Raw genomic sequence first — 26,253 nt, forward strand, 5'->3', positions numbered from 1 at the left:
TTTAATTTATGTATTTGCGTTTGTTCTTTTTACTATGCCATTTTTCTCTGAGTGTATATAGGGGCATTACCCTGCATGTAGCATGAAAAGTAGTTTCCCTATTTATAATATAAAACCCATGGGCGGCACTTTAATAATGCGCATTCAGTGGGGGCTGACTAAATATATTTCATAAAAGTATTAAGAACTTGGCCAGAAATTCCGCGAATTACGAGGAGTGTCCCCTAGTGATAGCAACTATTTCAGATACATACATACGCTTCCTCCACTAACTTTAGATAAGATACATTTTTGGTTTCGTCATATTTACGCGAACTTCACGTGCGTTGCGCGAGACGAGGCACGACGAGAGCGCCGCAAGCGCTAAAAGTTATAAATAATTATCTGCTAATTGATTCGTCATTTCGAGTGGTTTGCGATGCCTGAACTTTGATACGTCGTTGGGCAATGGTTACGCGTAGATACTCGTATATGAGTGGCGTGGCGACCCCTTTTATGGCTGCAATAAGAGCGCCACTCCACCCAAGATCCATTTCGAGGGACGCTCGCGGGTCTTTAGGTTGAATGTCCAGACATAAGTGTTGCCACGCGACCTGGAAAAAACAGAGATTTAAGCAAGTTCCTGGAGGTTAAAGGTCACTCACCTGGTCTTGTACAGGGGACACTCGTAGACACGCTGCAGCTCTTGTTTCTCCTGGACAATGGACTTGATGTAGATGACTGGCATGGCGCAGAGCATCTCCTTGGGATGCAGGGCCACAATCGAGTTGAGCTGACAATCCCAGCTGGCACCATCCATATACAAATCATGGACAAAGGCACCCTCCATGGGTGGCAGACTAAACAAAAGATTTTGGTTAGAGTTCAGAGCTTTAAAGAGAGACCAAAACACCCACGTGACATCATCCTTTTGCTTCTTGGTGACATCGCAGCTGATGAGCATGCGATCCAGCGGCAGATCATGCTTCCTCGCACTCTCCTGCATGATGGCGGTGAGGAAACTCTGCGGATTGAACAATCCACCCAGCCAGATGGCGCAGGGCAGCTTAAAGTCATTCAGCCAGCCGGCCAGCTCCTTGATGCGATGCAGCAGATCGGCGAACCAGCCCTGCAGGCCCAGCATGCTGGGATATGCCAGCTGTGCCCAAGCCCCCGGCACATGATCATAGAAGATGGCATGATCCAGTCGCTCCATTTCCTGCGTAATGGTTAGCTCTCCCTTGAGGCCCAGCATGAGCTCACGAAGCGATCGCTTGATCTCACGGATGAGGGCATTCATGCGCTCACACTCCTGCAGGGCGACGACCACAAAGGGTGTCTTGCGCTCCACGCGATTGAGCAGCGCCTGCAGGTTGAACTCATCCTGCAGCTTGTCCAGAAAGTCATCGATCATGATCTTGACGAGCTCCTCCCGAGGCGCACCGCAGTGTGAGCTCAACTCCGATTCCCGTGGCTGCAGCTCGAAGATGGTGCGCAACAGCTGCTCCGAGGCGGTGGTCAGGAAACCAATCTCTGCATTCGGATGCAGTCCGTAGAGCAGCGGAGACTCGTCGGGCAGCATTTCATTGATGTACGAGTGATAGCCCTCAAAGTCGAGATTGGGCGGTGCTGGGAAGCCCGGACACAGCTCAAAGTCGCCATCGATGAGGTCCTGCTGTAGCAGCTCCTCCAGATAGGTGCGGCACAGCCGCCTGTCCCAATCATCCGTGATGTGTCCGCCGTACATGATCTCCCCAAAGAGATAGCGCAGATCCTCCCACGGTATGCGATTGCTGCCCTCCAGGTAGTTGTGGAGAACATTCGACGAGATCATCAGATCCCCAATGTTGAAGGGATAAACCTTGTTCCAGCCCTGCGGCCCGAACTTTCGCCGCTCCCCCGCGACCGCATGGAAGTAGCAGAGAGCGAACAGAATCGACTTGAACTCTGCCTCTTGGGTGCAGGTTTCCAGCGCATCCTGCGAGAAGTTGTCCCAGGCCTTGTGCAGATTGGCGGCCATGCCAGCTGGCGGCTCATTGACAACTTTCAGCGACGATTCCAGTATGCCTTGGGGTATGATGTGATACTGCGGATCGGGCGCTGGCTCTGCGCTGATGAAGAGACGAAAATTGGACTCGCCCTGCTGCCCCTCCGACTGCAGCACAATGCGCTCGATGAGCTTCTCCAGCGTGGGCAGCCAGTTGACCACCAAATGAATGTTCTGCAGAATGACCCACTGCTGGCCCGAGGCCAGGGCTTGGTGTATGGCCTGTTCGGCCAGCAGTTCCTGGCCCTGGCCCAGCGATATGTTGACCAGCGTTTCGGCATCCGCGTGGTAGCCCTCCCGCTGGCCAAAGCGCTCCACATCCCGTATGGGATCGACACCGGGCGAGAGTATAAAGAACGCAGGCGTCGCCGCATTCAGATCCTTAAAGATGGCATTGAACGGTGGCGTTTGCACCTCCGCATACGAGCGTCCCATGGTCTGTTCCACGAACTGGCACATGGCGTAGGTCATGCGATCGGGTCGCAGGGCACGTACAATGCACAGCTTCTGCAGCGGCGTTCGATGCTTCCACTCGCCCGGGAACTGCTCCCGCTCGGGGGCATCGCTGCCCATGAACTTGCGCCAGCGTTTCGTGTAGTTCTCCATGTCCTTGTCGATGCCGTAAAAGTGCTCGATGAGCGTCAGCGACTTGATGCCGCCCCAGGCGCTGCGGCCAACAAAATCCAGCGGCGACAGGGTGCTCGGATCGTGTGGATAGCGCAGCAGGAAGTCCGTCTCATCCTTGGACACCTGATCGGCGGCTATGAGAATGCGCAGCGTCATGTGCGAGGTGAATGTCAGCTTGTCCGCCTCGAAGAGCCCACGCAGCGTGTAGCGATAGGTCTGCAGCGTGATCGAGTCCACCAGATGCAGCACTCGCTTCTCGTAGCTCTTGCAGTCGGGCGCCAAAGCAATGGCCTGCCGGAAGACGTGCATGAAGGACTTCAGCGAGAACTTGTAAATGGGATTGATGCGATTGAGATCCGTGAGCACAAAGTACAGAATGGCCGCACGCTTGGCCGCCGAGCGGTAGATGTTCCGCGTCTCATCGATCTGCAGCGTTGTGAGACGCGCCTCCCGCACCTTTGCCTCAATCTCATCCACGGTGCGTTTGGTGTTCTCCAGATTCAGGACCAGCGCATGATCATCGAGCACATTCTCGCCAGCGGAGGCGAGTCGCGCCAGCAGCTCATCCTCGAGCGCTTTTAGCGAGATTTTGAACTTGTTCTGCTGCACGGTGACCTCCGTTTTCATTTGCTCCAAGTCCGGCCGCTCAATTTTGACCACTTCCGCGAGCAGCTGCTCTTCGAGGCCATCCGGTGTGACGGTAAAGTTAATCAGCGTCGTCTGTGCCTGCATTTCCGGCTTGTAGTGCGGATTGGCCATCTTCGTGTGGAGTATGAGCCGGAAATTGGCATTAAACTCGATTTCCTTGTCGCCAATGCGCAGATATCGACCCTTTTTGATCAGCGCACGACTGAGCAGCGGCTCCAGCACCGTGTCCAGTGACTCTTCGATTTGCTCAATCAGCACCGTGTCGCCCTGCGAGATGCATTTCTCCAGAGACTCCAAAAAGCCACGCTGCCGCAGACGCAGCACAACCAAAGCTGTACCAAAGCGGTTTTTGATCCACTTGATGCCTTGGCTGTAAGAAAGGGAAAGGGATTTAGAAGAGTTTCATGGAGGTTAGTTAAAGCACTTACAGCTGCGGATCAATCATTAGCGGCCAACGTGTCGTGTACTGCAGTATTGTGGCATTCTCCGTGGACATGCGATCCATGGGCAGACCCTCATTGTTCCACGTGGCTATCTGCGCATCGTCCGAGAACAGCGCCAAAGTGTCAACGCCCTCGGTGTGGGGTATGTGTGGCTGCAGGCGTGACGAGTTTAATACCTGTGAGAGATTATCTTGTGCGGCGGATACTTACATCGATTTTGCGAAAGTTTGGCAGCCACATTTTGTGCTGTAGCTCCTCGCGGTAGCGGCGCGTGAAGCAGCCCACGTACGACAGGAACGAGGAAATTAGTAGTATATCTCCAGGCAGGGTTCCAATCTTAGCTTGTAAGCTGGCAAGACAATGAAAGGACAAAAAGGAGCAGGAGGAGCAGTGAGTTCCGTTTGATGCTAACAAATCGTATAAATTATGGGATGGAGCGAGAGCCAAGCAGGAAGCCGAAGGTTGCAGGCGTCTCAGCATCCGCTGCAGCCTTTGGCACTTGCCTTTCACTCCCTCTACGTCTACATCTCTCGTCTGTGGGGGTATGCATTTAAATTGAAATGAGGGGAAATTGAAAAAATAATGATGTTGGAGAGCTTGGCTCTGTTGGTTGCTTGTTGCAAGCTTGTTGCCTCCGTCTCCGTCTCCGTCTCCGTCTCCGTCTGCGTCTACGTCTCTGTTGCTGACAATGTCGATGATGGCAGCACCCGCCCGACCAACCGCTCTCCCCCATCAGAAGTGGTTGCATAAATTATCAGAAATTGCTGCATGCCAACTATTATTGAAATATTTCAGCTTATTATATTACGAGCCAAGTGGCGAAGGAGCACCAGGATCGAAGGGAACCCTTAAGGAGCGATTTTCGATGTTGCTGCTGGCCGTAGCATAAGTATTTTCAATTAGTATTCCACAATGCAAGCGATGCCCCTGTTACCCCATTAGAAGCTTTGCAACTTGAAATGATTTATGCTCATTTATAAGCACATTCTGTGCGCCAAAAGTGTCTTGTAAATAATGCTTTGTAATTGAATAATCTAATAACTGCACAGGCCACACACCCCAAGACCATAGAGGTAGCCCTTTTTTTGGGCGTTATAATTTATACAATTAAAACGTGCAATACAAATGCCTTCAATTTCCAATGCAGTTGAGCCTCAACCGACAGTTATTGAAACACCCACAAACCCCTCCCGGACTCCTGCCTTACGGCGCTACTGCCAGCCTCTTGCTATGCAATAATTGTTTTTCCCAAAGATATTCTATGGAATTTGTTGGTTAAAATACCTGTCCGGGTGACATAAGAGCATTCTCATTTGAAACACGGCACGAGGAGATGTATTTTTCGAAGGCAGACCAAACAATGCCAGCAGCAGGCAGCAGGCAGGCAGGCAGGCAGGCAGCACTAGCAAAAATAACAACAATAAGTTGCCCAACAAATATCGTATATCCTACATCCTGCACCGTCCGGTGCTGTGCGTATGTGTAATGTCATTGTCAAATATGCAGAAATTTATATGCAAGTCAGAGCAAAGCTTACACACACAGATATAGCAGGTAAACTGCAGTTGTGTGGGGTCAAATTATATTTTCATAAATATTTGAACAATTCTCTCTCACATATATAAAGGTCTCCGATGCTGCTGCTGCTGCTGCTGCTGCTGCTAACGCCGGCTATTGCTCCTTTGGCAGTGCAACACTCAGTGGGGCATTCGTTTTTGTATGGCCAAAGGCACACACACAGTTATGGTTGGTTTACATGCCACAAATTCAAAGCACAGCCAGTGTGGAACTTGTTAAAATTTTTCATAATTCAATACGTATTTGGTGTGCATTTACAGCATCCAGAAAAACCACTCCCGATGCACCCATCTAACCATTTTCCTAACCAGTTCCTATTGCGCTGCTCCCGTGCCGATTTAACTGCTGACGATGCACGATTGTGTGGTCTCTGTTTGTGTGAAATTTTTGCAGTTATTTAGGTGCGAAAAATTCAACACCTCAGCCCCATGGCCAGCAACCAGCTCAGCCCCAGCCCCAGCACCATCATCATCATCAATGCCCTTTTGCGGATTTCTTTTGGCTTGCACGCGCACTCAATTGAATTTCAATGAATGCAGCCAGAAAGCCAGTCCAAACCACACAGCAAAAAAATAACTATTGAAAATTAAATATTGCAGATATGCAGCTGGACATGTGAAATCTATTTTATAAATATTAATTTAAGCATAGAAGGACTGCCTTCAAGTGTAGAAAATAGACATGAAAACTGAATGCAAGAAATATTCAAAAATTTCCTTCAGGCCCTGCTCTGGCTTATATTTTTGCACAGATTTGGTAGCAATTTTTCTTTAATTTTATTTTCTAATTTTTTACTTTCTTTTCAATCATTTCTTTCAGTGCGCTTGCGGCCAGTCAGGCAGGCAATGGGCAGCCAAAGGTGTCGGAGTGCGTGTTGTGTGCGCGTCCAACTATTGCTATTGACATCTATATGAATTTGATTACATTTTTTTTGATATGAGTGCTTATTGCATGTGCCCCATTGTGTGCACAGCTTTGCTGCCATGGAAATTCATATTTTTATAAGCTTTTACGGGGAGCAAAAGATACCAGCCCTCAGGTAGAAAAAATCACCGATTTTTGATCCTCTTGGGAGACAAGACAATAATTTGATTTGCAATTATAAATTGCCTAGCTTGAGGCTTGAGGCTTCCCACTTTAACGCTTGTCAGCTGCAATTTGATGGAAATTTAGGCACGTCAGAAACTGTTGCAAGTGTGGCAGCAGATGGGATTAGTTGACAATGTCTGTGTGTGTGCCTGCTGCAGCGTAAATCCATTTCATTTCAAAGTGGAGTTCATTGCCTCGGATGGAGTAGTGTCTGCAATCGACTGCATGAATCGACTGGGGTCGGGAACCCTTGCAGCGCCCGTGCCCCAAATGAGTGCAAGTAAATAAAATTTACGGCCCTTTGTTGCGGCGGTGGACCGCAAGTAGGCGAGCAACAGGAGCAGGAGCAGGAGCCACAGCCGCGATTCTGGCCACTGCCTTCGACAGATGTTTGGCAGGGACAGCGTAGCTGGCAAGCAAAGCAATTACAGCGATTGCGGCCGCACACAGAATGTAAATTAAATTTAATAATTGATTACGCATAAATGCAACACACTCGCGGTGGCCACGGACAGGCACACGAGGACGCACAGGCAGAAGGACTCGACACTCACCTCTGCACGGACTCACGCCAGCGGACATTCTCGTTAGCCAGCCCGTTGACCAGACGATGTGCCAGATCAATGGTGAATGAGGTCTTGTCCGCCTCGCGCTGACACTTTTGCTTCTCGGCCACCGCGTGTTCGAACTCGGCCTGAATTTCCGCCAGCTTGGCCTCCAGGTTGTTAATCTTCGACTTGAGATACTGCAGACGTTCGCGTGCCTCCAGCAGCTCTTGGTGTGAATCCTGCAGGGCCTGCTGCTTGGGGCCGACTATCAGAAAGACCTGATGATAGCGATACAGATTGATGACCCATGCACAGAGCCCTGCAGCTGCGACCGACTTTTGCACGACTTTGTCGGGATTGAATTCGGGATCCTGAGAGGACATAATCCTTAGTAATTAATAACAGGATTCGCTCTGCTCACCTTGAGATACTCCTGCAGCGTTTCAATGATATTCTGATGTATGTTATCCTTGTTGTAGTTGAGCAAATCGTTGAGGAACTGATCGACGCGCACCATCATCAGCTTGGCCGACTTCCAGCTGCGATCGCGAGGTATTTTGCCATTGGTGGCCAGCAGCACCATCACAGCGGCACACACATTGATCACACCCTTGGGCGGCGACCCAAAGGACTTGAGTTCCGTGAGATTATTCTTGTTGAGCGTATTCAGTGCTGCCTGTGCAGCCACCAGTGCAGGCTCCGCCTGTCGCAGATCCTCCTCACACATCTTTGTCTTGATGGAAACATCTTCTTCGATGATGCGCACACGTTTCTCCTCCTCGGAGGCTATGTAGCGCTCACGCTTAACCTTCTCGCTCTCAGCACTGACGATGACAATCAGCTTGTCGGCGGCGTCATTCTTACCCGCCAACTGAACTTCTTGGATGGCCAATTGGTGCTAGAATTAGGAACAATGAAAACTTTAATTCTAACTCAAACTAAACGCTAATAAAAGTTAAGTAAAAGCTGAAAAGTTTTCACCGGATGTTTAGGGGAAATAATTAAAGCCACGGCACGATGCCTCAATATTTAACCAAACGCAACTTTGGCGCACAAATTGCGGGCGCATTCATACAAATACAATCAGGAAATAGTATCTATCTATCTATATCTATATCTATATCTGTCTGCCTGTAGGGCTGATGGAGTAGGGACAAACACGGTGAAAACAGAACCGGCGTTTGTTTAATTGAAGAGAAAATTCAATTTAATTCAATTAGTTTAAATAACATTTGGAGCTGCCAGCTCTATTCTCGCACTGGCACCTCCTCGTTTGCCATTGCGTATACGCAACGTAACCGGAAACGTAGCTGAAAACTCAAAAGAACGGAGAACAGCGCGCCCGTTCTGTCTCTGTTCAGCCTTCCGCGTCTCCGGTTACACCCATTGATGTTGCCGTGGCAAATGGACAGCAGATTTGCTGCAACAACAATTCAATTAAGCGCACTAATTGAATGGCCGACAACGCCTTGGCACGGGGATCGGATGGCCATTGTGCTGTGCCAGGAAAAGCCCGACAGCAAAAGGGATGCGCCATAACAAATGATCGATGCACAGAGTACCCTGTAAAAATGTAAATAAAACCTAACAGCTATGATTAGCTTTTGGGCTCTTAAAAGTAACTGAAATATTTACCAATTTTTATTTTTCTTGCTGTTTGCAGCATATACATAGTTCGAGGGCAGACTGTAACCCTTTCTGCATATTCATTCATTTCCATTCATCCATCCTTCGCCCCCTTTCCATCATTTACTCACCTTCAGCGTGTCCACCTGACGTGCGCACTCAGCCAGCTTGGCCATGCCGCTCTGGAGTCGTGCAATGCGCTCAGCAAATTCCCCATTTTTGTCCACCAACAGTTTGCGGTAGAGGAAAATGTATTCCAGAAAAGTTTTCGGGGTCGTGTAGTTGTAGCGTTTTTCGTTTTGCAAATAAATTTTCGATATCTGATTCACGGTACCATGGACGTAAGCCATAAAGCAACCGATGGGCGGCACCAGCGCAGGCTGTGTGTGGGTACAAAAGGGAAGAATAGGTCAGACGGGTGGGGTCGAGAGTGTCCGCTGTGACAGGTTTCAGTTGTAAATTGCGCAGGACAGACGCATAAATAAGCGCCCCGCAGACTGAACACTGAATTCGGAATACGAACCTCCAAAATGTTGCTGATTTCGCTGAGAAACTTCTGGGAAACGGACTCCAAAGCGCTCTTGGGCCACTCGTGGAACCAGTCGATGGCTGTGCGACTGATGATGGCCGGAAATTTTCTGGCCCTCACACGCAGCGTCTGCCCCACGGGCGAAAAGCAGAGCACCACTTTGAGCAGTCGTCGTACCTTCTCCACAAAATAGCGCCAACAATTGTCCTTGGTGTCCAGTGTGCCGCTCTGCTTCACTTCATTCCGAATGCCATTGATGATGGTCTCCAGTTGGTCATCGTTGAAGAGCTCTGGTATCTCCCCAGAGGCCAGCAAGTCATTGATGAGCATCAGTATGGACTCGTCGGGTATTTGGGCATCTGAGATGAGGAAAACTGAGGCCAAATTCTTGAGGCCCACCTTCATGTAGAGACTGGCAATCTCCTCCCGCATATCGAGCAGCCCAAAGCCGCGCTTGATCTGTATTTGCGATACACTAAGCGAGGAGATGAAGGCAGCGAGGCGAGCGAGCGTTTGCTTGCCAGAGCCGCCCACGCCGATGAGTAAGGCATTGCCACGCGGACTCTCCAAAATGCGATTGATTCTGGAAATACAAAGGAAATACAAATAGAGTGAATTGAAAGTGGAGAAGAATATCACTCCACTTACCTGCACACGTGTATCATGGCATCTTCAAAGAGTACAAGATTCATGTAGCCCACCACCTCGTTGTAGCTAGCCTGCGCCTCCAGCAGCAGTTGGTAGAGCGAGTCCCAGCTCTTGAGCGGCATGTACTTCTGATCCACCAGCGACTGGGCAAAGTGGCTGTAGATCAGCGGCTCGGCAAACACAAACTCCTCGTCAAAGTCCTCAAAGTCCTTCTTGAATATGTCGCGTATCGAAGACTTGAACGACTTAATGTCATACGGATCCACCAGACGATCGTGGTACACGCGAAATGCCTCATGCACATAGAGACGAATGAGCTCTGCTGGCCTGCTGCAGACGGTGCCGCCGTAGACATTTGCTGTGCCACCGCCAGCTGATGCTGGGGCACCCACACTGTTCATGAGACCCTGATAGATGCCCGTGAGGTCGCGCAAGTTGAAAAGGTAATGGAACTTGACGGCCGTCGGCAGAAAGGCGTACTCCACGCGTCGGTGCAGGGCAATGCCCACACGCACCAGCAGACTGCCAATTGTGCGTATTTCCTTGCTAAAACCCTGAGCCGGATTCTCGAGGTGTCCATTAAGAATGCTGCCATAGATGTACTGCAGCATGTCCTCGGGCGGTGGGGAGACAGAGAACACACAGAAATGGCGCTGCAGGCGCGGATCAATGGTGAAGGAGCCAGCCGTTGGATTCATGCAGGCCGCAAACTGGCAGTGTCGAATATCCTTCAGCTGCAGCCGCTGGCGATCGTACCTGTTGCGGAGGACAGGGAGATTAAAGTGTCGCGGTGGAGCGTCTAATCAGCGTCACACTCACCACTGCCTGTAGTCCATGAACTGACGCATAATTGTGTGTGGCTGGACAGTGCCATAGGCATCCACCTCCGGCATGTTTAGGTCATTGACAAAGTAGACAAGCCGCCGCTTGGGTCCACTGGGTGCATAACAGCGGCCCGACTTCTTCTCCAGCGGACGGTCGAGCATTTTCTGGAATATCTCCGATGTGGTGTAGAAGTTGAAGTGCGTCGCCTGCACTGTGGTCAGCAGCGGTGTCGACGAGGATGTCGTCCGACGTATACTGCCTCCAGTTGAGGCTCCTCCACCTAATGGGGGATTGGACAGATGCTGCTGCTGTTGCTGTTGCTGCTGCTGATGAGTGTCTGTGACAGCAGTCACTGCGATTTCAAGAAGCTCCTGGTCACTGGCATATTTGCTGAAGAGGTCACGGAAGATGGCGCCCTTGCCGCAGCCGGAGCTGCCGACCAGCATGCAAGCGAGATTGCGGTCGATGAGCAGCTTGAGGAAGTAGGCCAGGCGTGTGGTCTCTGCAGTTGATATGAGCACGTTCTGTGTGCCCGAAGGCTTACTGTGCATGATTAGTTCTCCCTTTGCAAAGTGGGTCAAGCACGCACCTGCAATGGCATCTCGGCATCAATTTGACCATCCAGCTGCTGCTGGTCGTGGGCGGCCAGCTCGGACCATGCCTGAAACTTCAGCGTCTGCACATTCAACTGATAGTCGAACACAGTGCCCTGATTGGGCAGCTTGACGTCCTTAAATTCACCCGTCCACCACTTGTGAAACTCCCGATGCCAGTCGATGATGATGTCCTGCAGCAAGGCCGAGCCAAAGCTCCAGACTGTGGCATACACAAATATTGTCTCCAGGGCCATCTCAACGGACTCGTGTGAGATCTCGCCATGGTGCAGGCTGTGCGGACTGACAGCTGCAGTGTCCCCACTGCCCCGTCGGCCCCTGTCATCGGTGTCCAGCAGACACTCCAGCAGATGGCAGGTCATTTGTATCATGGCCATGTCCGTGATGGGTGTAATGCGACGAAAGTCACGATGCCGCTGCATCAGGCAGGGAAAGTACTTCTCAAACAGCGTCGTCAGTATGCCACGCTCAATCATGTCCACTCGCGTCTCCAGCCAAGACGATACAAAGCTGGGGGGGCAGAGCAAAGATAAATGAGAAATCAAAGAGGTTTTCCCATACTCACGGCGACCAGCCCAGATCCTGTGGATTGATGTACAAAATACCCGCACGCGAGACTGTGGCAGGAGTGGCTGCCTTGAGGTGTCCCACCTCGAAGAGCAGACGCATTTCACGCTTCAAAGAAATCCTCTCATTGCTCGCGAGCGTCAGGATCTTGTTGTCATCCATCAGCGTGTTGAGACTCTCGATCCACATGGGATCAATGTCACCATCGAGCACAATCCACTTTGGATTGCCTGGCGGCATATTGGCCTGCTCCCTCATAATCGAGGAGAACAGCCCGTCCTTCCACTCACGCGTCGTTGGATTGACAATCCCGAAGAGTTCATCATTGGACAGTGCCTTCGGGTTGAGCACATGGCAAACGGGCTTCAGTTTCTGTATGCGATAGGTCTCGCGGAGGGTCTGCCATATCTTGGTCTTGCCCGTGCCTGCATATCCGACAATGAAAACCGAGTGGCGCACATCCAGCAGTTCCTGCAGCTGCACCACCTTCATGAGGAAACCCTCCTCGGGCTGCAGCTTGATTTCGTTTACTGCCCGCCGTATGGTTTTCTCAAACTCAAAGACGCGCTTCCGGGGCACGTCGAGGGCGGGAAAGAGGTCACCAATCAGGCCCATAAATATGGGCACGTCCTCCGTCACAATCTTGGGTATGTTGAAGTCACGCAGTGCCCGCATCAGCACTTGATCCTCGGGGCGGCTGTGGTCATCGCGCTTGAGTGTGCCGGCGACGACCAGCACTGATTTGATGGCCCGAAGACCCCAATCGTAGTGATCCTGCTTGGACAGCAGCTCCTTGCACAGCGTGTAGAGGGTGATAAATTTGCGTGCCAGGAGTCGGGCATCCTGGAAGCCCTCGGCCATTAACATAATCTCACAAATCAAAGCAAAGTCCGGCACAATCATGGCGCAAGGGCGAAACAATGTTTTCAGGTTCTCCGGCAGCTCCGTGCGGCCGGCATAGCCCGGATTCATGGTGATAAAAATTCCAACCGACGGCTCCAGCGAAATGCGCTCGCCCATAAAGATAAATTGGGTTTTATGCATCTGTAAACAGAACAGAGGACGAGCAGCAACCAGAAACAGCATACCGGGAGGAGGCAGCATCCACAACACACAACAGGAGGACAAGGTGGTCCAAGGAAAAGTAATCAATGCGGCAGCATGGCAAAGAACCAGGAATGGAGGTGGCGGGTAAAATCAATTTGCAAACGCTCCTCGTCGCCACCTCGTGGCCATGTTACCTTTATCGCCTCCTGTATGGTCTTCACCTGAACGGCCACCACGGACAGCACCTCCACGCAGATGCGATTGAACTCGTCAAAGCAGCCCCAGGCCCCCGTCTGGGCCAGCCCTTTGTAAATGTTGCCACAAGATTTGTAGTCCATTTGCTCCGAGCAGTTGAAGACATAAACCATTACGCCCAGTGCTCGTCCCAGGTCCTTGGTCGTTTCCGTTTTCCCTGTGCCAGCAGGTCCAGCGGTTGCACCCGCCAGCCGCAGTCGCAGCGACTATCGCCCAGCAATTTCGTTGAACGCGGAAAGATGCGCCGCATTGCAGAGTGGATAGAGTGGAGAGAGAGAGAGGTGGCATATGTAAATTACAAGGAGCGCATTTATTTTCCACTAACGAGTTGTTTAATTTGCAGCGCGCAAAGGAAGTAAGGTACACGGAAACTTGTACAACAAATTGATGATCGCGCCCGTCCGCTTTTAATGGACGCTTCCTAGGGTTTGGTCGACCTTCGCACTGCGGGTTGTTTTTAATAGCCCCAGGATATTTGGCAATCAATTAAAAGTTATTGCTTAATAGTATTCAACTTTTTTGAGTCACATTTTTACGAATAACTGAAATCCACTTGAATTTTTCTGCAAGCAACAGGCAAATGTCGTTTCTCTTTCGGCTTCGAATTTCGTAAACATACTTTTTCGCTTGTGTGGCAGCGCCATGACCATTTTTACACAAAGTGCACATAATTATGAAAAGCTATCAATTGTATTGGCTATGAATACCATTTCATAAATTGGACTTATACGAGTTATTTGATTACATTATTTGGGCATTCCATATATTATTTCCACTTATAGAGTATCCATGCAGCAACAGTTCAATATCGTTTCTCTTTTGGTTACGATTTTCGCGAACATTCTTTTTAGCCCATGTGGCAGCGCCAAGACTATGTTTATACGAAGTGCATAAAGGCATCGATAATGATATTTTTAATTGAACTATACCTATACCATACAATACCTTCCAAGGCTATTGGGAAAACTATTGCCATTGAAATATTTCTAAAGGCTTATATCCGCAAATTCAAGAATGCGAAAAGTTCGCCGTATAAACGTGTTTAGTAATACCAAAACCGTGCAGTCTGGCCACACTCGCAAGAACAGCTACAAAAGCCGCGTCGGACTTGTGAAATTCGTAAAAATGATCTCGTAATAAAAAAATATAAGTCGGTTGAGGTGTTTAATGTGTGTTGTGTTTTTGTGTACATACATATATAGTGTATATCTATTTAAGTCAGCAATTATGTTTACGGGAAAGGCAAGAGGAATATGAGAAAATGCATAAATACGAAAATGAACGCGAACGAAAAATGGATAGAATCGGTTGTATTTTTTGTTTGTTTGATTTGTTTGTTTAAACATTTAATAAATCTATTAAACAAGTCCCGTCATCATGTTTACAAGAAATGCAATCGGAACATGAGAAAAAGAACAGAACAACAGAAAAATCTCAACATTTGCGTATCCATACATGCATACATGTGTACGTAAGTCAATATACACTCATACAACATAGGCATATACTGTTATAATTTATAGCCTCCGCTTTGTCGTCGATATTCTTTTCTATATTTTCAATACGTGGGATGAAGATAAAATCTGATTGTGCGTTCTGTGTAATATTTGTAACCGTTTCAGACAAAAGTTGGGCTTTAATTTCACGCGCTAATACATACAATTTATTGAATTTCCTGCTGCTTCTCACACTTTGACTCTCGCTCCCTCTCACTCTCGCTCTCCTTTACTCTCGCTCTCTTTTACTCGCATTCTTATTCTCCTTCACTCGTTTGTGTTTGTGTCTTGGGCGGACTTCCTATTAATTAATAATATATTCAATGGGCCTTTAAATTATTCAAAGGTAGCTATGCATTTTTGCTCCGTAGCGGATTTCCGCTGCTAAACCCATTAACGCGCCCCTCCATCGTGTACCCTTTACTTTAGGATTTACCATGCAAATATTGCGATTGCGACTCACCTGCGTCAGTGTGATGTAGCAGCGATCCGTGAGCGGTGTAATGACCAGTCGCGATGTGTTCCCCAGATATTCGTAGGCATAACGAAACTCTGCATCGCAAATGTTGGCAAAGCAATCCTCGTCGCCGGTGCCTGCACTGATGGCAGTGCCTGCTCCGCCGCTGGAGCTGCCCGCCTGGTCGTCGTCCCAGCGATGGCGCAGCTGGCTCTGCCATTGGAAGGCCAGGGAGTTGTCAACTTTGGAGGATATAATCTTGCCCACGACATCCCGAGAGTGCACATCAATGGTGCAGATGGTCATGATTTTCTGGCGATCGCCTGGCGACAGTTCGCCCAGCAGCAAATTAATCAGAGCATTCAGTTGCGCCATCTGGCGTTTGTGGAGCTCCTTCATGACGCCCTCGTAGCCCTCCTCCATGCAGCTAAACGATCGATTCACATCCGCTGTCCAGCTGATTTGGCTGCAGCAGAGCGCCACTTGGGCTGGCCAATCGTAGAGCCACAGCTCGCGAGGTTTCTCGCCAAAGGCGCGCAGGGCCCGGCGAAAGAGCTCATGGAGTGTACTTCGCATTTGCTGAATGATGGCGCGCAGCCAGAGCTCCACACGGCCACCGCAGACGATGAAGGCGGGCTGATCCGGCTCCGCCACGAAGGGCACGTACTCATCGTTCTCCTTCGAGTGCATGCCCACGGCATGGGTGGTGTTGGTTTCGTACTGAAGCCTCAGTATCGAGTCGAACAGCTTGATGAGGTGGCGATCGATGACCTGCGGATTGTTGCCATTGGAGAGTATGTCCAGCAGGTCGGCTGCGGAGATGAAGTAGAAGCGGGGAAAGGCCAGCCTCTTGGTCTCCAGATAATCATTCAACGCCTTCTCGCAGATGGCCAGACGCTGCTGAAGATGCAGCAGTTGGGGCAGGACATCCTCGTGCCGCAGCACCACTTGCATGACGACACGCACTTGACTCACCCGTGCCAGCAGCGCCGTGAAGTCCGCATCAATGCGCTCAAAGTTGGCCGCTTCTTCAGGCAGTTGGCCGCGTATGTCTGCCGAACCAATGAAAATACACTCGAGGTAAATCCACTTGCGCTGCACCTCCAACCAATTGACAATCAGGTTGTCGATGCCACTAAGGACACGCTGCCAGTGGCCGAGTTTGTCCAGCAGATACTCAATGTGCTTCGATGTGGAAATATTCTGCAGCTGCATCTGATTGTCGTCCAGCGTCTCGATGAGCTCCTCCGACACCTTGAGCAGCTGAATGCTGGGACGTGTTTGATGCGGCTCCAGCTCGAACTCGAGATGCGCCCACGTGGCCTTGATTTCGTCAAGCACCTTGGTCACGGTCAGCTCCTTGATGGCACGATCCACGGTGTTCTTGATGTCCTCCTCGTGATGCTGCAGCTGCAACTTGAGCAGCTGTGCCAGACTCGTCGCCTTGTTGCACTTGTACGAGAGCTGTTTCCGATTTTAATTATTTCATCAGTAATTTGAACTCATTTGCAGGGCTTTATTCATTTGAGGGAAACCCCGAGTAGTGCACATATCTCTGCGTGTGTGTGCGTGTGCTGTTAATAAGCATTTAATTGGATGCATAATAATTGTTGCAGATGAATTTCGATACCCAAACATAACGTATGCGTAATAATTACGCATTTTGACTGCTCTCTGACCGACTTAATTAACAGGAATACAACAGAGGCAGCAGCATCCCTGACTGCTGCATTCCTTTGTCGCCCCCAGGCTAAGGATCGTGTGGTAGCAGCCTGCTTACGCCTATTGTAAGCGTACGCTCCACTGCCAGTTGGGTAATTAAATAATGCATCTAATCCGTATAGATGCCTGTTAGCTAGTGGCCATTCTAATATGTTCATTTATGTCTGTGTGTGTACTTATTGAAAGCAGGCAACTGTTTCGGTTACGGATTAGTATTTTGATTTTGATTTACACTTACAAGTTCCTCCATCGGATGCTGCTCATTTAGCTGCTCCGAAGATGGAATAGACAGAAGAGATTTGATTAGAGTTTAGCCAGTGATTCATTTCAATTATTCGACTAAGCCGTTGGCATACTAAATATCTAGATACATCTATCCTTGAGCAAACACTCTCAGACCTCCTTTCCCCGTGCAACCGAATTTGTTTGCGTTGTTTTATCCTCCGAGTGCTGGATTTACAAATCGAGTGGCACGGATGATGTCGACTCCTCGACATGGTTAACGCTGCGTCATTCGATGTGACAAGTTCATTCGTTCGTTCGCCTGCAGCTCCTGCCTGTCATCCTCCTGCCGTTTTGCGCGTTTGCCAACACATCACCTGCTAATGTGTTTGCCCAATGTGCGCCATTGTGCCGCTGCTGCTGCTGCTGCTTCTGCTGCTGGCCGGGCACACACACGCAGAGAGACATCAAGCTGGGAGCCAGCAGCAGCAGCCAACAGGCAGTCATTCGGACAGATTGCAAGCTCTACTCCTCCATTGTTGGGTCGCTCAATCATTTGGAAAGACACACACAAATACACTCACACATATATACACCGCATGGATTCCCATTCCCCCCATTGATGTTGGTCCATTATGCTTACCTTTGTCAGCTGCATCAGCTCCAACCAGTGGCGTTCGGTAATTGCTGGATTTTGCAGTTCGGTAATGGCTCGCAGTGAGGCCACCAGCTCGCGGAGTACTCCCACAATGTGGACATAGGGCGCCCAGTCGCGGATACATTTGTCGAGGGTGCGCAAATCGCGCGTAAATTTCTTGCACTCGTGCTCCATATCATCCGTGTCGATGAGCAGCCAGGGTGTCGCATGCCAATCAACAATGCACGACTCGATGACAAGAACAAAGTCCCACAATTGCTAGGGGGAGGCAGAAATCAAAACACAGATATTTAGGAGCATGTCTACGACTCAATCAGCCGCGTGTTTAATATCCTATCTTCCAAATCGATACTCACCTTAACCCGCCTGAGCTCCACTTGGCATAGCTGCAGCGTGGCCGTGTCGGGTGCCGCAATGTCGAGAAGTCGCGCCCAGCGCTTGTACAGACGCTGCTGTCTGCCGAAGCGATGGAGACGCACGTAAACCTCGTCGCAGGCATCGTACACCTGTGGACAGGGCACTCGAAAGAACTGCAAGGAATTCCGAATCAGATATTATAAGAGGCAGTCGGGAGAGACAACCCACCGGCATGCGCTGGAACTGCCTGGCATAGTGCTGCACGTGGCACGTGTGCAGGCCAATGAGCGAGGTGACTCTTTGCTGCTGATGGTAGCGTGTGTCCTGCAGCGCCTCCTGCTTCACGGTGCTGCACTGCTTCAGCTGTTGCCACAGCAGCGGCAGCTGTTCGATGCTGCGCAGCAGCTGCGACTCATACTCCACATTGTAGGTCTTCAACAGGGCCATGATGTCCTTGAGCGGCTTAAACACATTGTCAGCGTACGGCTCGCGCTGTCGTATCTCCGCCATGATGGCCAGCACGCGTAGCAGAGCCTTAAAGTCCTGCCTTGCAATATGCAACTGCAGCGTCTCATGACCGCGGGCAATGAAGGCATTTAGCTCCTGCAAATTGAGGAAAAAGTTATCACTGTTCGTGGTCTTGCTGGTCGCCCTACCTTAAGTGTGCCCTGAACATATCGAAGCAGCCATTGCTTGCAGAGATGGGACCACTTGCAGGCCAGATTCAGCAGTCCGTACTTCAGGGGCTTCAGATCCAGCGCCAGCCAGCCATTGATGCACTCCCGATTCTCCATCTGGTCAATTGCCTCATGCACCTCATTGTACTGCTCGATCTGGGAATAGTAGAAAAGGGCAAAAACATTGCTCCAGGGCGGGCGTTGACAACTTCACTTGCCTGGCTAGGCCCCCAAGCCCCCAGCAGTCCTAATTTATTTGCTAATTTTCCACATATGTGTGCGTACAATGGGAGGGCTTTGTTTGGCCCTCGTAGTATATTTTGTATATATTTTTGTTGTTTGCTAGTGGCGTGGGTTTATTAAGCGCACCAGCTGCCCCAGAGGCAACTCAATGGCTAGTCATAAATAAAATGCCGGTCAGTGATTTTTCGTGCTCTATTCTTGGCCTTGGGTATGGTTGAATAGAAGAGCCACCAGAGACACGGAATGAAAGTGGTTATATGGGAGGTACCACGATTCTGGCTAAGGGAAATTCGAGAATTCTGGCTAGGGTTTTAATCGCTCTTGAATGTTGTTCAGATATTTCACAGCTTTAATCCATTTAAATGTTAAAATTGAACATATTGGCAGCCCTATATAGCACCATCAGTTTGTTCAGTTTTTCTTTGCTATGTTTCCTGGGGAATTACTTACATTCCCATAAGATTTCCCCCTTGCACTCCAGCTAATATTCCCCATAAGCCTTACCGAACCATTTAGCTGCTTTAAGGCTAAACGTGTTTGGCATTAATTTTTAAAAAAGAAAATCAAATGAAATGAAATGTTCTTTGTTGTGCCATTAGGCCATTCAGACTTCGTTCTTGCGCTACTGGCTCTCTTTGTTCGCTCTCATTTTATTGGGGCAACACCCAATTTCACACGCCTTGCCTTTCATCTACATCTCCATGTCCGTGTCCATGCACTTTGACCATGATTTGTTGTGCTGCTGCCCGTTCCTCTTCTTGTGTGCTTCGTGTGTGGTGCGGTGCGCCTTTTGTGTTATTTATTGCTTGTTTTTCGGGGCGTTTGATAATTGTTTAAAGAAAATATAACGCAAACGGCGATTTGCCTGCTGTTGCATAAGTCAGCGACGCCATGTGGTGGCCCAGGCTTATCTTTTGCTCCTGTTTTTGGTGTTTATTCTGGAACAGAGTTTGGCCACACACACATAACACATTTGACCCTAAATGGTCAACATTTATCAAGCGTTATTGGTCTCAGGGGTTACGTAACGTAAATTGTGTGGTTGCCAATTGAGAGAGGTTGCCCACTCAGTCACTAGTCTTACGTCTTTGCCGCTGTATTTCGACTCTTACTCCTACCCCCACATCCTCTTATGTTTTTGCTTTCCTTTGCGTAGTGGGATTTTGTGTGTCTTTTGGCATTTCCTTGGGGATTTTGCCTCTTACCTCTTTCTTGAATGTCTCCATGATGGCAAAGCCGCCGCCGCTGGCATGCTGTGTCTGCTCTCTGGCCGCCAGCATGCAGGCAGCCAAGACATCGCCACTCTGCTGGGTCCAGAGGAATGCATAGGCGTGGAATTTGGCAGCATAAGTCGATGCGGCTCGAACCGTATCATCCAGAGCATCGCGTATGGCCCTCTCCAGCAGCTCCAAGTCATCGCCTGCTTGTGCTTGATGTTGGGCAAAATGTGAAAAGCATGTTAGTGGGCGGGGAGGGGAGCTACGTACCGTGGCATTCCATTTTTTGGCTGTAAGCCTTGGCTGCCTGCAGCAGGTTGAACTGCACAGTCTGATGCTTGCCATTCGCCATTGTTTGGGTCCTCGGATCATCATCATCGTTATCGCTATTATCATCCTGCTGCTGCTCCTCCTCCTCTGACAGCGCATTGTCAGGCACAATTCTTGGCATGCAGTCGCATGTCTGTTTTATATCGAGCAACAGCTGCTCGACAATTTGTTGAAAATTATTTTCCACACTTGCATCAAAGGCTGGCGAAAAGTGTATTTCCGTTTCCGTCAGTTCCAATTTCACTTCGAAGAGTGGAGCATCGTTGACTGTGGCTGTTGTTGTTGTTGCTGTCGCTTGTGGCACTGTGATTTGCTGTAGTACTAACCCTGCCACACTAGCAGTTGGAGGCGCAGACGGAGTCGGTGAAGTGGCCTCTGGCTCCACCGCAGACAACGGCGGCGGAGTCTTTGCTGTTGCTGTTGCTGTCATTTCTTTGTACAAATACTCTAAACTGAATTACACGGCGTATGAGTAATGCGAAAATTAAATTTAGTCTTCAGTTTGTTTTGTTGCACACCCGCGTGCCCCTTGTGGCGGCTCCCCCTGCCGCTTGACTGGCGTCTGCATGCAATCACGAAAAGTGCCGTTAAGTGAAACATGCAATTGACGCATGAATGCTCTGCCACGATGGCGAAATTTGTTGTTGCATGTATAGCATGTTGCATGTTTGCTGTGTGGTTGCTGCTGTTGCCTCGGCAAAGGTGTCTTTTCGTATTTGCGGTTACTTTTTTTTTTTTCTTTTCTTTTTGTGCGATTTTCGTGCTCATTTACTTGATTAGTTTTGATGAGACATGAAAGGAGTTGCTGCTGATGGCAGCGTGTTAAAAATTAATGAAATTGTTGCCTGTTGGCTGTTGGCTATTGGCGGTGCAAGTGGCAAGAGCTTAACAATGGTTGGATGGTTGAATGAATGAAAGGCGATGATTATATGAAATATTATATTTGAAACCTGATTCTCATTGCCTGTCGCACTTCGCGGGCAATCAACTCATCAACGCTGGCCAAATATTCATTGTACTGGCGCCGCTGCTCCTCGGGGAATTCCCTGACAAACTGGAAGACAAAAATATGAACCAAGAGGGAAAGGACTGCAGAGTGGACCCACCTCCTGCACACTCAAATCCCGCGAGTACAGCTGAAACTCCTGCGATTCATAGTTGAAGAATAAACAAAAGCTGGCTATTAGCAGTCGATTGAGCAACATTTTGGTCTCATCGCATTGCAGCAGCCGCAAACGCACACGTTCCTGCTGGTGCCGCAAGTCCAACAGATTTCTGCCATACAAACTGCGCTGATGCAGCGGCTCGCGGCTCCAGCGCCGCATGCTGGCCAGTATGGCATCCAGATTCTCATGCGATTGTTGCAGGCGGGCAAACAGGTCGCGACTCTGCTCGAAAATGCTGGCTATGAGTGGCTCATCTGGTGGGCAGAGAATCGTTTGATTGTGGCTACTTCCCTTGGACCAGCACTCACCATAGCAACGCCATGTCAATTGGTCGCAGGCCATAGTCACCTGCTCATCGATGGCCGACAGTTCATTGTGTATCAGCTGGAGCTCTGCGGCGGCACACTCGCCCGTCCGTATGCCATTGTAGAACTCTCCAATCTTGATGAGGCGTATGCGTCGCTCCCAGTAGGCATCCCGCTGGGCATACAGCGAGAGCAGCTCCTGCGGCAGCTGAAAGAGTTCGCCGGACAAGCAGCCAGTCGCCTGCAGGGCCAGCAAATACTTTGTCTCCTTCAGCAGCGTGAACAGAGCCAACGAGAAATTCAGATGCAGCTGTTTGTCCCAATCTTGTGATTGGGAGATGACCGCTTCATCGAGTCCCTGGTGGATGAGCTTATCGATGCCCTCCTGCCATGTGGTCCAGATCTTCATTTGCAGATTGCTCAGTTTGGTGGTTAGAATATTACGACGGGAGAGCAGGGATTCCCATTTCTGTGGCATTCGCTGTAGCTCTGATTTCTCCAAGAGTCTGAACAAAGGGCGAGACTTCAGCTGAAGAGTTTCTCCTATTTAGTGGCCTGGAAATTACTTACAATTTCTCTATGAGTTGATTCAACTCCTTGGCGCCCAGCTCATGGCAGCAGTTGATATGCTGCTCCAGCCACATCATGGCACCCGCAATTGGGGGGAAATTAAAGGTCATGGGCAGTGCGGCCAGTCCACGAAACTCATAGCCGAGCAGCACCTCGCCAACACTGGCCTCCAGCTGCAGCAGCTCCGAGTCGTAGATGGCGAGGATGTTGGGCAGTATCCGCACCAATTCCGGCTGCACGGCACAACGCTGCAGCAGGCAGCCGAACATCAGCGACAGCTTGAGCAGGTGCATCCAACTGTGGCACTGCTCGAAGGCCTGCAGCAGCACGGTGGCCAGCTTCTGCTCCAGCAGTTGCATGCGGCCAAAGAAGATTGTCTTTTCGCGCTTGAAGCACTTCCATTTGCTGGCTGCCGTTGCCGTCAGATCGATGTCCACGCTGCTCCACTGCTCGAAGAGCGCTTTGAACTCGTTGAATAGCTTGAACATGGGAATGGGTAAATGATTCTGCCACTAGTAATTGAAGAGGCTTGTCTTACCTCTCGGATGCGCTCGGTGAGCATTTTGCCACGCAGTCCGCCAATTTCGAGTTTCTCCAATTGCTGAAACTGAACCGCAGCCTCGAACACCTGTCGCAACTCCAACAACTGGGCCAAGAAGCCATCGAGTGTTTGGCCAAACACATCCTCGTTGCAGAAGCGCCACAACTGCTGCAGGTCGTCGGGTGGGGGCGAATGGGTGCTGGAACCGGCACCAGGCAGAGCTGGCAACAGAATCTGGCTGCTGGCATACCGCTCCTTGTACTGCAGCATGCGTTGCCTGGGAGAGGGAAAAAGAAGTCGCTGAAAATGCCAGAGGAAATTCACAAATGCTCACTTGAAAAACTCCAAGACTTCGCTGGTGCGATTGATACGCAGCAGCCCCTCGTCCGCGTCGCCCTGGAAGAGCAGAGGGAACTCAAGGTCCTCGGCGGCACGATGCACCAGCAGGTTGCAGATGCAACGCAGCAGGACACTCATCCTCTGGGTGCTGCGATAGTAGCGGGCATTGCTCCACACCAAGTGCACCACATGGACGAGTGGGGCAATCAGCTCGTGGCCATTGCTGAACTGCACCGAATTGAAGGCGGATGTCTGCCTGAGGAGAGGCTGCAGCCACAGCGAGACATCCTGGGCCTCCACCCAGGCGGCGACCAGCTGACGAAATGCCTTGGCATACGGCTGATGGTACGCGGACTCGATGCGCTCCAGGATCTCGGCCAGAGTCTTGTGCGATGCCTCGCGCAGCTGCTCGTAAATGTTCTGCAGATTGAGCTTCCGGTTGGTCCAGAAGCCAATCTCCTGGGCAGGCATTGCCACCACTGTGATGTGTTTCGGTTGCACTTGGGTTTGGTTGGCCGAGCCAATGGCCTGGCACTCCGAACGCTCCATGACAATGTCATGCATTTGGGTGGTCCAATTGATGAACATCTCCTCGAGCAGATTCCGAAACTTTGGCTCCAAGGCGGGCTGCAAATTCCTGCCAAAAGGGTTTGGGGATTGCGACATTTGCAACAGTTTTCAGTTTTCATTTGGGGTTTGCCATTGAATAGCTCAACTTTCTGGCCAAATGGGGGGGAAACTTTTTTAATGAGCAAAAACATTTATATATTGATTCAATTGAAAATAAATTTGCACTTGGATTTGCTTGGTTTTTAGAGGGGTTTGCTTTTAGTTTTCTCAGTTTTCCTCTCTTCATGTGCAATTTTTAATATCAATTTGATCTCAATCAATTTGATTTTATTGTTTATTTTCAATTCAGTGCCTGGCTCTTGGCTTGGTTTCTGGTTTTTGAGTTTTTAGTGATGCTCCGCCTTGATTGGCCGCCTTTCAAATCCCATTTTGACTGCCCTAAATAGCCTCTTCATGTTGAGAGAAAAATCTGCACTAAAATGCGAGTTAAAATTCCTGGACATTCGGTTTTGCTCTTAAATAATTGTAATTTAATTAAAAGCATTTTGGCAAAACTGAAGGCAAAACCAATTCGGTCTTCGTTGGGTAATCAAAAGTACAGTACAGCACTCTACTGTGTGTGTGTGTGTGTGTGTGTGTGTTGCCAAAGGGTTAAATGCTAGTGCTCTTGAAAACTCTTGGAAAATTGCTAAGCAAATAAATTTGCAGCAATTCATGCGAAAAGTTATTCCAATGAAATTCAATTCAATAAAGCTTCCCATCGTCTCTCGCTCTCGCTCTCGCTCTCTGTCTCTCCATCATAAACAATAAAACATCGCTGTAGGGGCGACATTTCCAAGACAAGGACTCTAGACAAAGACAATGGCCATTGAATGGCTGGCTGTGGAACTTACCCTTGGTTCACGTGGGCAAACACTTCCTCGACGATTGTTGGCGAAACTAATAACGATAAAATTGTGCGATTGTTGGTTTTCCCCTTAATCTGTGGGGGATAACAATAAAGTATATATGTAGTAGTACTTCCCATTTGTATGTTTCGCCATTGCCCATAGACACATGAAAAGTTTTGCCAATTAAGCGAGATACTTTCAAGACAATGAAAGCACGGGACAGGGAATCAGATGGCAGTGGAGCCTCCCTCTTGCTCTGCCCCACTGCACTCAATTAGATTAATTTGATGAGATAACAGAGCAGCTGTGGCAACTTCTACTTGCTCTCTACGCACCTCGGTGAGTGTATTGCGAACTTCCTTGATGCGCGCCTGCAGATCCTTCCACACAATCGCTGGCCATTGTGTCTGGGATTTCTCGAGCAGCGGCTGCACCACCTCGTCGAATAGCAGCGACATTGTCTCGATTTTGCTGTGCACCGGAAAGTCCCCATAGAGCACGCTGGCTGCAAAATTAGCCGCTGTCAGCGGTGCGTCCGCTTCGTTGCTGCGTATAAAGTAGGCGCACTTGCCGCGTGGCACACCGTCCAGCGTGGTGAAGCTGGAGGAGGCTGGCGGCAGTGGTACAAGCATAGCGCCTGGGGTGACGGCCACCACCGCAGAGACAGCTGCCGTTGCCGTGGCCATGGCATCGTCTTCCTCCAGCGGATCCAAGGCGCCGCTGGAGGAGGATGCAGCAGCACCACGTGAGCTCTGATGGAGTGTATATTGATGGTACAAGTCACTGAGGCAGCTCCTGGGCACCAGATCACCGCCCGGACTGAGCGTCATGACCAGCACACGTGTGGGTCCCACCAGCCAGTCCATGACAGTGCGCTGCGGTTGCAGATTGGCACACAAAGGATATTGTGGGGGGAGTAAAAACACAAATGCTCACCCGCAGCTCATCGCTGGCCATCATTTTGGTCCATTTATCCGGTTTGAGGCGCATTGTGGTCGTTGTGTAGCCGGCCACACGCTCCAATCGGGCGTCGCTGTAGTCCCGCTGCAGCAGCAGCAGTCCACCGCCTTCCTCATCGCTGCTGACCAGCCCGGCCGCATCGGACATTGGTCGGTTGGTTGGTTGGTTCGTTGGTTCGTTGGAGTTGCAAATGCCCAACGTGCGGATGTAGAAAATCAAACAGCTCGCCGCGGCGTGTGGCGTCTAAATGACTGGGGTGCTCCAGAGCCTGCTCCGTGTGACCTCTAATGCCGGGTTGGAATCCGAGTCGGTACGTGTTTGTGTGTGTGTGGGGTGGGGTGGCCAGGTGGCGGCCATTGGGCGGCAGCCGCAACTGCCAGCCCCACATATCGATCAAACTTCAAATTCGAATTAACAGAAACACTTTAAAGTGTGTGCCGCGGCGTTTTCAAATGCAAATGCC

The 26,253-nt window shown here is 50.0% G+C and overlaps 2 protein-coding genes across 2 annotated transcripts in view; both read right to left on the reverse strand.

The window, feature by feature from the left end:
- LOC117583694 (dynein beta chain, ciliary) lies at nucleotides 1-25,937 on the reverse strand. The gene is made up of 30 exons (XM_034272172.1): nucleotides 25,767-25,937; nucleotides 25,166-25,705; nucleotides 24,834-24,922; nucleotides 23,366-24,007; nucleotides 23,029-23,308; nucleotides 22,491-22,969; nucleotides 21,924-22,426; nucleotides 21,556-21,869; nucleotides 21,400-21,503; nucleotides 20,390-20,901; nucleotides 20,108-20,322; nucleotides 18,639-18,815; nucleotides 18,211-18,585; nucleotides 17,982-18,155; nucleotides 17,611-17,883; nucleotides 15,030-16,487; nucleotides 13,010-13,276; nucleotides 11,767-12,812; nucleotides 11,177-11,711; nucleotides 10,582-11,111; nucleotides 9,763-10,518; nucleotides 9,109-9,697; nucleotides 8,717-8,965; nucleotides 7,381-7,857; nucleotides 6,966-7,330; nucleotides 3,955-4,093; nucleotides 3,730-3,896; nucleotides 897-3,671; nucleotides 645-839; nucleotides 1-593 (listed from the first exon to the last, which is right to left on the reverse strand). The coding sequence occupies exons 1-30, from the start codon at nucleotides 25,935-25,937 to the stop codon at nucleotides 494-496; spliced, it is 14,496 nt and encodes a 4,831-aa protein (XP_034128063.1). The 3' UTR covers nucleotides 1-493.
- LOC117583695 (dynein beta chain, ciliary) overlaps nucleotides 5,391-26,253 on the reverse strand; it is a 41,577-nt gene continuing 20,714 nt past the window's right edge. Inside the window, exon 20 of the mRNA XM_034272174.1 lies at nucleotides 5,391-5,408. The gene's annotated coding sequence lies outside the window, so the exon portion shown is untranslated. The remainder of the gene's footprint in view (nucleotides 5,409-26,253) is intronic.

Source organism: Drosophila guanche, unplaced genomic scaffold (genome assembly GCF_900245975.1).
Source record: "Drosophila guanche unplaced genomic scaffold, DGUA_6, whole genome shotgun sequence".
Taxonomy (NCBI): Eukaryota; Metazoa; Arthropoda; class Insecta; order Diptera; family Drosophilidae; genus Drosophila; species Drosophila guanche.